This window comes from Rhinatrema bivittatum, chromosome 9, assembly GCF_901001135.1.
Source record: "Rhinatrema bivittatum chromosome 9, aRhiBiv1.1, whole genome shotgun sequence".
NCBI lineage: Eukaryota > Metazoa > Chordata > Amphibia > Gymnophiona > Rhinatrematidae > Rhinatrema > Rhinatrema bivittatum.
Window position 1 is genome coordinate 163,405,814 of NC_042623.1, and position 14,925 is coordinate 163,420,738.

Genomic DNA, 14,925 nt, shown 5'->3' on the forward strand with positions numbered 1-14,925 from the left:
CTTATCTTGTGTTTTGCACAACATGGTAGGAGTGTAAATGAGGATTTTATTTTTATAAGTTGGAGACTACTGCATTAAGGATAATAAAAATACAAATATGTTGTGCTGTATCATCATTCACAAGTGAAAATAAAAAATGTATTCTATCCAGCACCAGGTATTATTTATCCACAGAGGGGATAACTTTAAAAACTGCTCGTGTGTGCCCATTTTTATGTGTATATGGGCACACACAAAGTTCCTACTGTATTTTATAACCTGCATGGATACAATATGTGCAGGTTATAAAATCTGAGTAAATATGCATGCACAAATGCTAACATATGTAAAAACCACGAGCTGCACAATTTCGGACTTATCCGAAGCAGTTCCAATTTATCCAGCTAAGTAGCGGCATTTAGCCAGATAAGTCTGAAAAGTGCTACTCGTCCGAATAAGTAGTACTCTTCAGACTTATCTGAGCATGTAAGATAATCAGATAAATCTTAATAAAAATGCTACTTATCCAGATATGTTCAGATTTCTCCATCTAAGTAGCGCCAAAGGCGCACTAGACAGAAAAAGTGGCTAAGAGGAGTTATAAAGAGAGGTAGCATTGTGGAGATGAGGCATATTTAAGTGTAGCCAGAAGGCAACAAAAAAGGACTTTGAACTGAGCACAGGCAGGAAGAAAAGTCAGCAATGATAGAAAAGAATCTTGTTCAAATTAGGGCCATATGAAGACCAAAGGTGCAGCTATATTCTATGGAGGTAAACATAAGCATTTACATGTGTAAAATGTGGTTTTGTGTGTACAAATTAGCTTTTTGAAAATTACCCAGGGGTTGTACATGCAGAAGTGATTTTGCATGTATTTTTTCTGTGTACTACAAAGAGGTGTTCACAGGAGTGGAGTTGGGGCAGGAAAATCATTTAAGGTGTACATTTGATTTTCAAAAGTATGCATGTAAATGTTTACATGAACATTTTATAGCTGCTCTCTAGCAGGTATACAGTAGATGTACATACATATGTCATGCAAAGGTATGTACATACAGTCCTGCTAATTTTCAAAGCAGGCTGAAGTTTTGTGTGTACTTTTGAAAAAAACTGGAGTCCTGATTAGCTAAAGCTTTTTTCCCATTCTGTGTCTATGGGAGAAAATCTCAGTAAATCAGGCCCTGGGTGAGCAATTAGAATAGCATAACTTAGACATTTTGCAAAATTAAGAGCTTGATTTAGAAGAGAATTTTTCCATAGCTGTTAAAATGGGAGAAAATACAAAAGAGTATACCGTCATATAGTTATGTGTACACATGCAGGATTATGAGTTATGAGTGCTACTTGCATGATTATTTATCAATTGGGGAGAAGGTGCAATGAGCTCCTGGCTCTCAGTGAATGAGTTTGATCTCTGGAGGCTACGGCAGCGGAGGAGCTGAGGCAGAGAGGTATATAGGGGAGACCTTCAGGGGCATAGCACAGTCCCATTTCCAGTCTGGCAGCCCCTGTGCTACCTTGAATGTGCAAGATCACTTGGAAGGACAGCATCACGCTGGTGTGGTAGGGAAATAATCCTGAATTTAAAACTTGCCATATCCACTTACACCAAAGGGGTTTCTCCAGGGTCATGTGCCCCGGAGGGAAGGGTGAGAAAAGCCAGTGTAGTTTGAGATTCAATCATTAGGAATGCTTTGCTTTTAGACTTGGCCATAGAAGCAGGCCTGTGCTTTATCCCTAATGTCAGTGCATCAGCATTCCAGACTGTAAAGATCGAGACCCAACATTGGCTGTCGTCAGAATCCAATACTCTTTTTCTTCCCCCCCCTGCCGTCAAAGTGGAGAGCGATGCTGCAGTTGTGCCACAAGCATCAAGGCTAATTGGTTAAGGTTATTAATCCCCCATGCCATCTGTTAAGGGCACTAACTGCCACTCGGTGCAGATTATCCCCATGCACAGAGCAGCAGTTTAAGTAAACTGTACAGGAATACCACTGCTGCGTGAGGAGTTATACTGAAGAAAGAAAAAGTGGTGATAATGCCCCAAGGCCTTGAAGCAGTGTTTCCCCTTGTCAGAAGAACTTTAGGAGTGGCAAAAGCAAGAGGATTCAACCAACCCTTGTATAATACCCTTACCCCAAATCAGTAGGATACAGGAGGGGGACTACATCTATAGTGCACGACTTGTATACATTCAGTGGAGTAAAATCAAGAAGGTTTACACATCTCATGTACGGGCTGATACAGTAAAAACGCACAATTCAGTATTTTATTTTAATTAGGGCCGGCAGTAAAAAGATGCGCTAGGGACACTAGTGCGTCCCTAGAGCCTCTTTTTTGACAGGAGCGGCGGCTGTCAGCGGGTTTGACAGCAGACACTCAATTTTGCCGGCGTCTGTTCTGGAGCCCGCTGACAGCCACGGGTTCGGAAACTGGAAGCCGGCAAAATTGAGCGTCCAGTTTGCGAGCCATGGGCCTATTTCAATTTTTTTTTCTATGTTTTTTACTTTTTTTAACTTTTGGGACCTCCGACTTAATATTGCTATGCTACTAAGTCGGAGGATGCACAGAAAAGCAGTTTTTACTGCTTTTCTGTGCACTTTCCCGGTGCCCGGAGAAATTAGTGCCTATCTTTGGGTAAGCGCTACCTTTGGGTAGGCGCTAATTTCTGAAAGTAAAATGTGCGGCTTAGCTGCACATTTTACTTTCTGTATCACGTGGGAATACCTAATAGGGCCATCAACGCATTTGCATGTTGTGGGCGCTATTAGGTTCGGGGGGGTTGGACGCGCGTTTTGGATGCGCTATTACCCCTTACTGAATAAGGGGTAAAGCTAGCGCATCCAAAACACGTGCACTATACTGTATCGGCCTATTTATTCTGTGCCTTGTCTTCTTGGTCTTCCTTTTATCCTTCATACCATGTGTCCCTGTATATTTTTTTTTCCCTGCTGGGTAAGAATGATACCCTCTAGGATCTCCTGACAATCATGGCAGCAACTCTCAAAGATAATGACTACAAAACTAGTCAGGCCAACTACAAATCTAAGTCCAGAAAGCTTCCTACAAACCCTCTGAGAATTGGAACTAAACAGCATTTCCCCCCATTCCCAACCCACCAAACCAATTCAAGGAAACTCAAACACTAAAGTTCATTTCAGCTTTCTTCCAAGTATGCCACCTCTTCTTTGATGGGTCCAACTTTGCAACTGTGGTCCAGGCCTGTGTGATCTCCCGACTCGACTACTGCATCAGACTGCTTAAGAAGTTAAACCATCAGCTGCAGCTCATTCAGAATTCTGCAGCATGAATGGTGTTAAGCATCAGCAAGAATGATAGAATCACCCCACTCCTGAGAACCCTACACTGCCTTCCAAATCACTACTGCACCATATTCAAAATCCTGGTCTGGACTTTCAAGGCCCTCAAGGGTTTGTCACTACCCTTACTTAACAAATGACGCACCCTTTACACACCCTCCTGACCACTGTACTCACTAAACTAAGCTTGTGTAGATGTACCAGTCCCTAGAGAAAATGTGACTCTCAAGCATCAGAAATAAATCTCTCTCAGGATCTTCCCTTACCCTCTGGAAATCTTTACTGCTTGAGATTAGGCAGGCTTACCCCAAACCTCCACATTTTCAGGAAACATTGAAAAACCTTGCTATTTCTAACAGCTTTCAGCCCACAGCTGAACAGTGAATTCCTACTGGTTTCTAACCTCATTCTTTCTTGGCCCCCAGGAACTTCTACGAACTGCTTTACAACACACCTATCACACACCACCTACTCTCACCAGATCACCACAATGCCTTTTTCCAATTCAGGTATGACATATATGCTACTGTATACAAATATATTACTTTATATCTGCTAAATTGCCCTCACTGACACACAATTTATTAATTTAAGCCTAACATTTTCACTGTAACCTTACCTGTCCTGCACTATATTTGTGTTTAAAATAGTATATTAGTATTTGTATCATGGATATTTATAATAGTATTTGTAGCTAACTATAACTTATGAAATGTAATCTACACCTAAGGAACTGTAATACCCTAATTTGTTTTAACACACTTTGAACTCTTATGCTAGAAAAGTATGACATAAACAAACAACCATGATGATATTGATGATTCCCATGAATCCACTGCCAACTGGCTAATTTTTTTCAGGACAGGCCTGGTTTTAATCTAGTCCATGCATGGCTTTGGGGTCCTGCTTTCTTTTAGTCAACTCAGTAGAGAAGTCAGAAATACAAGGCTATGCATGCAGGGGAGAAAACCCTGGATCAACCTTTACTGAAAATATTACCATCTATTTTTGTTTCAATCATTGTTTCCTTTTATCAGCTCTTCCTCCTAGAATGACTACCTCAGGGGATCCTAGTTTCCCTCTCTCACCAAAGGCTGGAAAAAAAAGATGTCCAAATTCAGACACAGTCTGGCTAGCAAAGTTAGCCGGATAAACCTATTCAGTTAATTTTGGAGGCATATTCAATAGTGAAATGGCACTATTGAATATAGCTTCCTAATTTTAGGACAGCTCTTTGGCCCGACCAGGCATAGCTGGCTAAGTCATTCAGCTAACTCTGAATACTGAAGTTAGCTGGCTAACTCTACTCCTCCCAGTTTTGCCCCCAGAATGCTCCTATCTTAGCTGGTTAAATTCTAGCTGCTTAACTTATTAGGAAGCTAGAAATTAGCCGAATATGTGCCCAAATATTTATTAAGCTGCCTAACTTCTCAGTTACAACCCTTACCCCAAATATCACTGTATTCCACTGTATTCCAGTTTACCTTAGTGTGTGTCCACAATTCCAAACCGATGGTTCAACTGGTCAATCTCAATCAAATACAATTTCAATAATGTTGAAATACAGACCCTTAGAGTAAGGGGCCCACATATATACTTGGCTAAAGAATTGTATTTGATTGAGATTAACTTCTCAGTTAGCCAGCTAAATGCTTTTGAATATGGACTTCAAAGTCTCTGAGACTAAACCCTTCAATACAGCCCTTCGGTTATTAGAGTTTGTCTCTATAGTAGCAACCATCCTCTTTAGTCACGGGTCCCAAGCATTTCACCTTTGTGATGCATGACCCCCAGCAAGACTAGAGACTGAAACTTAAGCATCCTATACCATTGTGTGCAGTGCTGTAGTCAAGCAATGTGGCTCTTCTCCCTTTTTTGTTTCTCAGCTGGTATTAACAATTAGAAGGCATGAGCTGAATAAATAAATAAAATGTGTACAATTACAGTTACGTGCAAAAGTTTAGGTACTCTTGGTAACTTGTATGTTTCAATGAATCTCTAAGTGAACAGCAGATGACATAACCTATGTGGTACAAAGCTGAATATGGTATCTTTCTGAAATTTTCAATGCAAAGTTACTATTTGCTGATTTTAGCAGATTGAAAATAATAAGCAAGTGAATATGGTATGTGTAAAAGTTTGGATATCCTTTCAGTTGATTCATTACTTCTTTTTATAAAAAGTTGTTAATAGGGTCCAAAAGGTTGATTGATTCATTAGGCCTTCAGTTAGATGAAGACAATTCCATGGTTGAACAAATACTCTGAATCTTCTAATGTCTCAGATTGTGTTTGTTCTGACTACTTTCACCAACCATGCTCTTCTCAAAGCAGCTGTCTGTACTTTTAAAAAGGAAGATAATTCACTCTTACAAACAATGCAAGGGAAGGCTATAAAATGATCTCCAAATGCTTCCAGCTAGCAATTTCAACTGTCAGAAATGTTAAGAAATAAGTTACATGGAACTGTTGAAGTCAAGATCTAGAAGACCAAGAAAAATCTCAGAAAGAACAGCCCAAAAACTGTTTAGATCTGCAAAATAGAACCCACAAATCAATGCAAAACAACCTGCTGAAAAGTGGAGTAGTTATCTACAGTACAGCATTGCTTGCTTACACAACAATGATCTGCATGAGAGAACTGTCAGAGGGTAATCTTTTCAAAGACCCTATTACAAACGTCATCATCTAAAGTAGGCAAAACAAACCTTGATAAGCCTGAGACATTTTGGAACATCCACTAGAAGCCAATGTCCTACAGTCAGTGAACAAATTGAAGCTGAAAAGAAGTTGGATATTTCAGCAAGATGGTGAGTTGAAACATACCTTAGAATCAACCCTGTATTGTTTACAAGAAAGAACGATTGAAGGTTTTAGAATGGCTTTCACAGTCCCCAGACTTTATTATTGAAAATTTGTGGGGAGATCTCAAACAGGCTGTGCATGCAAGGAGACCTAAGATTATTTCTGAGTAAGAATTCTGCAAGGAGCAGTGGTCAAACAAAATTCTAAAAGCAAGACTACAAAGACTAAGCAGGCTACAGGAAACATTTGGAAACTGTTATTTCTGCCAAAGGAGGTGTTACAAAGTACTGACTGAAAGGGTGTCCACATTGACTTTTGTATTATTTTCAATCTGTTAAAAATCAACAAATAAATAGTAATTTTGTATTAAAAATTGCAGATAGATGTTAAGTTAAACCTAAGACAAAAAACACCTCACAATGTCACTTAATCCATTGAATTCAATTCACTGAATATTCTGAATGGCAGCTTCCAAATACGGATTATGGGGCAGATTTTCAAAGGGGTACGCGCGTAACCCCCGAAAAGCTGCCCCTTCCACCCCCTGCACGCGCCGAGCCTATGTCGTATAGGCTCGGCGGCATGCGCAAGTCCCGGGGCTTTCCTGGGGGGACATATCGCGGCTGGCACATCATCGGGGGCGTTCCGGGGGTGGGGCCATGGGCGTGGTTCCGGCCCAGGGGCATTCTGGGGGTGTGGACGCGGCCTCCGGACCAGCCCCCGGACCGGAACATGGCACGCTGGCGTGCGCAAGTTATGCCTGCCTCGGGCAGGCATAACTTTTGAAATAAAGGTAAGGGGGGGATTAGGGCCGGGGGGCGGGTTAGTTAGGGGAAGGAAAGGGAAGGTGGGGGGCGCCAGAAAGAAAGTTCCCTCCGAGGCCGCTCTGATTTCGGAGCGGCCTCGGAGGGAACGGAGGCAGGCTGTGCGGCTTGGCTACGCGCGTATCTTTTAAAATCAGGTGTACTTTTGTTTGTGCCGGTTGCGCAAACAAAATTACGCGCGGGCGTACTTTTTAAAAATCTGCCCCTATGTGTTCAATCTGAGACATGCTACCCTTTGTTCACCTTTTTGGGTGGTGTATGTAATTATTTGTCCCTATAATATATATGTGAGGTAAAGAAAGAGAATAGTTAAAGTTAGACTCAATGAGCATAGGAGTTGAATACCTACAAAAACATTGCGGGCCTCCATGGTCCAACACTGAGAAGAATTTAAGCTTACATTCCAACAATATTGCTTTGCCATCACAGGGTGGAAACAGGGAAGAGATTTTAAATAAGAGGGAACAGTTTTGGATTCATCAGTTGAATACAGTAGAACCTCTAGGTCTTAATTTGGAAATTGATTGATATTCATTAATTTAACATCAAGAAGATATGTTTTGCTGATAAAGCTTTATTGTTTTCAGATAGTTTTTCATGATGGGAGTGTTATGTGTCTCTTAAGGATTGGAGGTTTTCTTCCTTTAAAATGGTACCTCTTTGTGCTTCATGAATGGAACGCTAGTCTGGGGTTTTCATAATCATCACTGGTGGAACTCAACAAGTTTGGCTTTATTTTCAAGATAAGTGTGATTTGTTATGAATGTTTTAATTGCAATATACAAAAAACTACATGGACTGCAATTAGGTATTGATGATTATACATAGGGCTACAAGCAAACATATGCATTTGCCATATGTCTTTATGAGCAAGTGTTGCCCATGATTATGTAGGTGCCTTAATTAATATAACAGTTACTGTTTCCAGTAGTGTAAATGACATTGTGAGGGTTTATTTTGTCTTCATTTTATGTTTTGGTTTTTCCCCCTGGGACTATATAATGTTTAACTTTGTACCATGTAGAGATTGTGTCAGCTTCTGTTCACATAGAAATTCATTCAAACTGTCAGTTTGGCCAGTGGTTTCTAAACCTTTACACATATCTGTAGAGTTGTGCTTCTTAATGATCTCTTTCCTCATATCTCTCATCTCATTCCAGCACATGAGCCTTTGTTCTCTATTCCTTTTCTGTTTCTATCAGTTGCTTTGCTATAGTTGCCAACGTAGAACATACCATCATGGCTGTTCTGTTCACTGGTGCATCCTCTGCTCGAGGCTTACCCTGCTGGGGAAGCTCTGAATTTTCTCGATAATCCCGAGTTTTGGAGTACTGCAAGTCTCGTGCTGCCTGACTCTTTGCTGGTAGAGGGGGCCTGCGCCGTTGTCCATGTATCCCAGATAGACCCACTTCTGGTCCACAGGGTTTGTCTGATTTCTTGGCTGATCCTGAAGCCTCTACGGTCATAGGAGTTGTTGGCTTGCCATGGACATTGCTGATTGCAGTCTTTTCTCCCATGGAGGTGGAAGAACAAGTATAGGACCGTGCCCTTGGGTTGAGCACAGAGGGAGATAACTGCTTGCTAAATGACTTGCTGTTATCTGTCTCTTGAGTCTTACTGCTGCGAGATGTTGCCGGCCCTGGGATGTTAGGGAGCTCTTTCCCAGCGTAGTTTGGGGAGTCCTGTTCCCTCCTGGAGTTTGACTTTCCCTTTGAACTCATAAGTCCATAAAGAGGGTTCTCAAACATCTCAGAAGGCTGTGGATCCTCCTGGGGAGAAATATCCATGCTCTTTACCACATCCAAACTGCAACTACTGGTAAGAAAAATAAGAGTTTGGTTACTAGGAAGTGCATATGATTGTCAAAAAAGAGAAATAAAGGAACCAGAGAAAAGTTCAAAGCAAGGAAGTTAGTGTTAAATTAAAAAAAATATATATTCTATGGAGAAAAAAGGACAAAAGAAAAATGATGAGGGAGAAGACATAGTGATGAAGATTGCAGCTATACATGTATCTCTGCTCTGAGGCTTCTGACAATATTTACTCTTCATAGCTTTTGGGTTTCTGCACAAAGTTAATAGTCTTTGAACATGTGCTATTTTTGTCCCATCTTCAGAGATAGAGAACGTTATCAGCAGAAAGAACATATTTTAACTTTAGAAGTCAATTTAGGTGTGCAATAATGTTAAAGCTGCTTTTAAGTAGTACATTAGGCATAAAAAGGGCAATTTTGAGTATCCTGTGTTTGCAATGTACATGGGCACTTTTAGCCTGCCTACATGCAATGTTCAAAGGGAACTCACTTGTGCTGTTTCCCTTTGAAAATTAGTAATTTCAAAGTTTGCATGCTATAAGTATCAATATACTTTACAATTGCTATATTTGATTTTTTTTTGCTTTTCAGACACTTCAAAGCAGATTACATCCAGGCACTATTGGCATTTCCCTATCCCCAGAGGAATTACAATCTAAGAGGGAGATTTATTAAGCCATGATAGTTTATTGCAGGAGGGGCCAGATATCATGTGGGAGTATTCCTGCAATATTAGGCCTCTCCCTGACAAACTCTCGGTACCAAGGCGCAATATTTTATCACTCTTCCTTTTCTAGCAAGATGGCGGCCCATTTCATATAGGGGTGCCATCACGTAATGGGCCAAGCAGCCCAAAAAAACTGCCCTCCCCCAAGTAAGAAAAATTACCGCGGGGGGGGGGGGGGGTCAATGGCAACCTCCAACCACTGGGGACGATTTTCTTATTTGCAGGAGGGTAATTTTTCAGGCCACTGGCCCTTTAATTTTTCCACAGGAGCATCAAGGACTAGTGTTAGCATCCCAATGCGCCCTCAGAAAAATACCTACAGTTTCCTCAAATGCAATAAAATAATGGGGCTGACTTTTTTCTAAGTCGGCTACATTATTTTATTTACAGAGGGGGGGGCCTATGTATATTGCTGCCTTACATGCGTTGGGACATTTTTTTGCATGCAAAGCAGCTTATTTTCATAGGGGGGAGAAAATCTTTTGTTCTATGATATATTTAACATTTGTTACATGCTATTGCAGCTTAGTGAATCTAGGCCTGTGTTTGTACCTGAAGTATTAGAAGGTGAAGTAATTTGGCCAAGATCACAAAGAGCAGCAGAGGGATTTGAACTCTGACTTCACCGCTTTATAGCTCACTGCTCTAACCACTAGGCTACTCCTCCATGCCACACCACTGTTATTTTTGTAGGTGGCAGAGAAGGGGCAAAATAGTATCCTTACATTTGAAATTCAAATGCACATGCACTGTTTTCCTCTCTCACCTTTAATCAGCCCACAGAAATGCCTCATTTTAATCTGACTAAAATACTATATGCATGGAATTTTAGCCTGGCAGAGGAGGATCATTTTCAGAAAGCCAATTTCCACAGTAAATGGCTTTGTAAATTGCCCTCTAAACTTAGATGTCCTTGAACAGATACAATCATGAAATGTAAAAGTCTCATTTGCATTAATACTTTCATTACTGGAAAGACTCATTAGGTATAGAAACGTTTGGTTGGAGATCCGTAACTTTATTTAAAAAAAAAAAAAAAAAAAAAGTAATCATTCCTTCTGTTTCTGTTGAGCTTTTTCAAAAGTCTCTCTTACAAGGAGATGGATTTGCTTGTTTTGTTTTTTTTTCTCATTCAGCATTTCAGACACTCACAGTGGCTCTTGATTCTGGGGACATACGCGACTTGTAGCTGTGTGAGTGAATTTCTTTGGTGACACAGGTGACCAGGATGGTGATGTGGAAGTAGGCTCACTGTGTGCCAGAAGAGGGGAATTCTGTTTTGTACGCTGGTCATGTCCCCAGAATGGTGGGTGTTGGTCAGGAGAGGTTTGCTTTGGCAGGTTGGAAGTAGGAAGCTGTTGGAAGCCTGTTCCCATATAGTTTGGATTGCTAATATCTGTAGGGGTTGAACTGGAGAAGTGAGGTAACCTAGGAAGAGACAGGAACAGAATATAAATGCAGGATGCATAAATAAATCGCACTACATTCCCTAGTAAGTTCCCACCTTGCCAATCTGAAAAAGCTGTAACATTAACTAGCCAGATTTTGACAATCCTTGTTAGTTTTACTGCAAAAACCCTACCATACTTTTCTGTGTATTTATTACTCACCTTTCTGGTCTATTGCCAAAATAACATGAAACAGAAGTTGTCTGTAGGAGGCTGACAGATTTCTAGGCTGCAGAGTAAGTCAAAATCAAAACTCTGCGGGTTGCATTTTTTCAGGCATAGGGCTTTACTGAAGAGAGATGTGTTTCCCACAGGGATAGGGAGGGCGGTTTTCAAAATAATTTGCATATTGCCCACTTCAACCAGCCTTTGGAAAATTACCCCCTCTCAATGTGGCTAAAAGACTGCATGTTTTAGCCATATTAGAAGGAGGCCTTCCCAGGGCGTATTTAGTACAGAGGGGAGAAAGTAAGAGGTAGATTTTATAAATGTACGCTGGATTTTATAAGATACGCGTGTAGCCGCGCATATCTTATAAAATCCGTGGTCGGCGCACGCACGGGGGTGCACATTTGTGCAACCTGCGCGCGCCGAGCCCAGCGCGCGCTGCCTATTCCCTCCGAGGTCGCTCTGAAATCGGAGCGGCCTCGGAGGGAACTTTCCTTTCGCCTCCCCTCACCTTCCCCTCCCTTCCCCTCCCTAACCCACCCCCCCGGCCCTATGTAAACCCCCCCTACCTTTCAGGTCGATACAGTAAGGCCGCGGTAGAAACAGTGCGGCAGTGTCAGGAGCACCCTTCCTCCCCGCACGCACAGTTCTCTTCACTTAGTCCCCGATACTCTCTTCTAATTGCATGCAAATGCATGCCGCGGTTTTAAAGTGTTAGGGAAGGGTTATGCCCGCGTAACCCATTTTACTGTATAGGCGCTTAATACAGCGCCTATACAGTAACCTGGGTGCGCTGGTACCTGTCATTTCAAATGTCATTTGAAATGACAGGTACCAGGAAGTGTAAAAAAAAAACAAAAAACCAAAAATATGTAAAAACCTGAGTGTTATAAAAAAAAATAATTTTAAATACCTGTCACTTTCATGCGGTCATCCAGGCAGCGGCGTGGGTCCAGGCGGCCGGCGGGCGGCGGCGGGAGCCGGGTGTTCGATTGAGGCCGCGGGCGGGTAGGCGCGTGTTCGATTGGGCAGGCGCGGCAGCGGGATCCGGGGGGCGGGTGGGCGCATGTTCAAACGAGGCCGGGTCGCACAGGCGCGCATTAATTCAGGCAGAGGGAGCCGGCGGCGAAAGCGGCCTCCGGCAACCCCCACCGGCAGTGAATTAATGCGCGCCTGTGCGACCCAGCCGGGTCGCACAGGCGCGCATTAATTCACAGGCGCGCATTCACTGCCGGTGGGGGTTGCCGGAGGCCGCTTTCGCCGCCGGCTCCCTCCGCCTGAATTAATGCGCGCCTGTGCGACCCGGCCGGGTCTCACAGGCGCGCATTAATTCAGGCGGAGGGAGCCGGGTGGTCGTGCATTCATCCAGGCAGAGGGAACCGTGGGCCGTTTTCGCCACCGGTTCCCTCTGCCTGGATGAATGGCCGTGCGATTTCAGCGCTAAAGGCAGTCACATGCCGTGACGTGACGTCACGGCATGTGACTGCCTTCAGCGCTGAAATCGCACGGCCATTCCTTCACTGCCGGTGGCCGTGCATTCATCCAGGCAGAGGGAACCGTGGGCCGTTTTCGCCACCGGTTCCCTCTGCCTGGATGAATGGCCGTGACTGCCTTCAGCGCTGAAATCGCACGGCCATTCCTTCACTGCCGGTGGCCGTGCATTCATCCAGGCAGAGGGAACTGTGGGCCGTTTTCGCCACCGGTTCCCTCTGCCTGGATGAATGGCCGTGCGAAATCGGGAGGAAGGGAGAAGGGACTTCCGTAGCAGGCCTGAGCCTTGCTACTTTTTCGTTTTTTGGTTTTTTTTTGCTTCGGGAGGAGGGGACCGGACGGGCTGCAGGAGACCGGACTGGGGCTACACCGGAGACCGGACGGGCTGGACCGGAGACCGGACGGGACCAGGGCGGGTAAGCAATGTTTTTTACACTACACTACACTACACTAACTCCTACTAGGGGGAGGCGGTAAACTAACACGTTAAGGCCGCGGCAAAACAGCGGGTTACTGAGGAGATAGTATCAGCGCCCGTTACAGTATCGGAGGGGAATAGCTAATTCCTTCATTATATAGCTTTTTCGTTCATTTACATGCTGGGTGCGGAAAGGGTTATGAGTCTATTTTAGGAAGCGCTAAGGACGCGTGAAACTGGAGACTGTATCGCTGGATCGCCTTACTCGTCTGTATTGTGCGCTCCCAGCACGTTACAGACGGGCAAACTTTAACTGCACGTTACTGTATCGACCTGTTTGTTGGCAGATTTACACCTGCTAGTCAGCCTCTTCTTTCTCTTTAGGCTCAAGCAAGTACTTCTTTTGGTTCTTGGTTTAAAAAAAAAAAAAAAAGGATCTCTGAAGGAAATTTCTGCCTTCTTTAGTGCTTTTCTGTTTTTTATGTGGGAGACATGCGTCTCCCAGCTCTTGCCCGGCTCAGGGGGGCTTGTCCCCTTTTGCAGGAGGGGGTTCTCTGCATAGTCCTGAGTCCGTGGACGCTTCCAGGTGTGGGGACCGACGCTCTCTGGGCCTCGTTCCCCCTCTGGCTGCCGAGAGGGTTTTGAACCCTCTGCTGCGCTCAGTAAAAAAAAAAAAAAGGGAGTTAAAAGGTGTTAAACTTTCAATAAGTTGCAGGTACTCACCTACCTCTAACTTATTTGCAGCAGCTGACCAGCTTTTCTATTTTTTTCTGGTCAGAGTAGGGCTAGAACAGGCAGTCAGAGAAGCAGAAGGCAGCAGGTTTCCCGCCTGCTCTCTCCTGCTGTGCAGGCTGTCAATCAAGCTTTTTTTCAACTTTTTTTTCTTCAGCCGAGGTTTAGCTATGTCCCGGCTGACAGCCTGTCTTTCTTGTGGGCTGTCCTCTTCGCGTTTTTCGCGGCAGGGCCTCTGCACTGCTTGCCTGCCAGGTGGGGAAGGTCCCTCCTCGGCAGGACAAGCAAATTTAGCCCGGGGCTCCACTCCTCCCGGCATGGCTAGGCCTTTCCCGGGTCGGCAGAGCCCGGGAACGGCCGCCATCTTGGATTTTTCATCGGGGCCGATTTCAGTGCTCCCTGGGGCTGGGGGGCCGGATTTTTTTTATTTAACCCCCGATTTGGCCCCCGCGGGTCCCCAGGAGGGGGGTCCTGACCTTCCCTCACCCCCCGGCAAATCCAGGGTCCCTTTTTCCGCGGATTTCATCCTCCTCATGCACAAATCTTATCTAGCTAGCCTGCATGAGCTGGATGAAAGCCCCCCCCCTTGCCCCCCTGCCAAAAATCCTTCGTTCAGCGCCGTTGACCAATGGACCGGCCGCGGAGCCTCAGGGACCAGTTCGGGTGCGGGTGGTCCTGGGGGTCCCCCCCCCCGGTGTCTCCTGGGTCCTCGGACCCCGCTGCTTCCTCGGATTCGGCGGATGCCCCCCCTCTAGAGGGGGATGACCCCAGAGCCCTTCATCTTTTTCGTAAGGAGGAGTTAGAGCCCCTCTTGTTTTGGAGGAGCTGGGTCTGGAAAGTCCCTCCGTGGATAATCTCATGGCCTCACTCCCTAAGGATATGAACCCGGTTTTGGGAGGGCTCCGGGCTCCGGCCTCGGCTTTTCCCTTCCACCCCATGCTTAAGCTCCTTATCCTGCGGGAATGGGAGGCTCCTGAGGGTGCGCTCCGGGTGGGGCGTGCGATGGATAAGCTCTATCCCCTCCCGGAAGAGGGCTTGGAGCTGTTGCGATATCCATCGGTGGATTCTTATGTTTCTGCAGTGGCCAAGCACACCACGATTCCGGTGGAAGGTTCCACGGCCTTGAAGGATTCACAAGATCGTAAGCTGGAGGCTCACCTGAAGCGCATCTTCGATGTCCTAGCCCTCAGGGTTCGGGCGT

The 14,925-nt window shown here is 44.6% G+C and overlaps 1 protein-coding gene across 4 annotated transcripts in view; it reads right to left on the bottom strand.

The window, feature by feature from the left end:
• INPP5D (inositol polyphosphate-5-phosphatase D) overlaps positions 1-14,925 on the bottom strand; it is a 243,623-nt gene that overhangs the window by 1,395 nt on the left and 227,303 nt on the right. For 2 of the 4 annotated variants that reach the window (XM_029616170.1, XM_029616171.1), the window contains 2 exons: positions 10,620-10,895; positions 8,163-8,742 (listed from right to left, as the gene is read on the bottom strand). In XM_029616170.1, the coding sequence (XP_029472030.1) occupies positions 8,163-8,742; positions 10,620-10,895 (856 nt within the window). The remainder of the gene's footprint in view (positions 1-8,162; positions 8,743-10,619; positions 10,896-14,925) is intronic. The other 2 variants (XM_029616172.1, XM_029616174.1) reach the window with 2 other exon arrangements.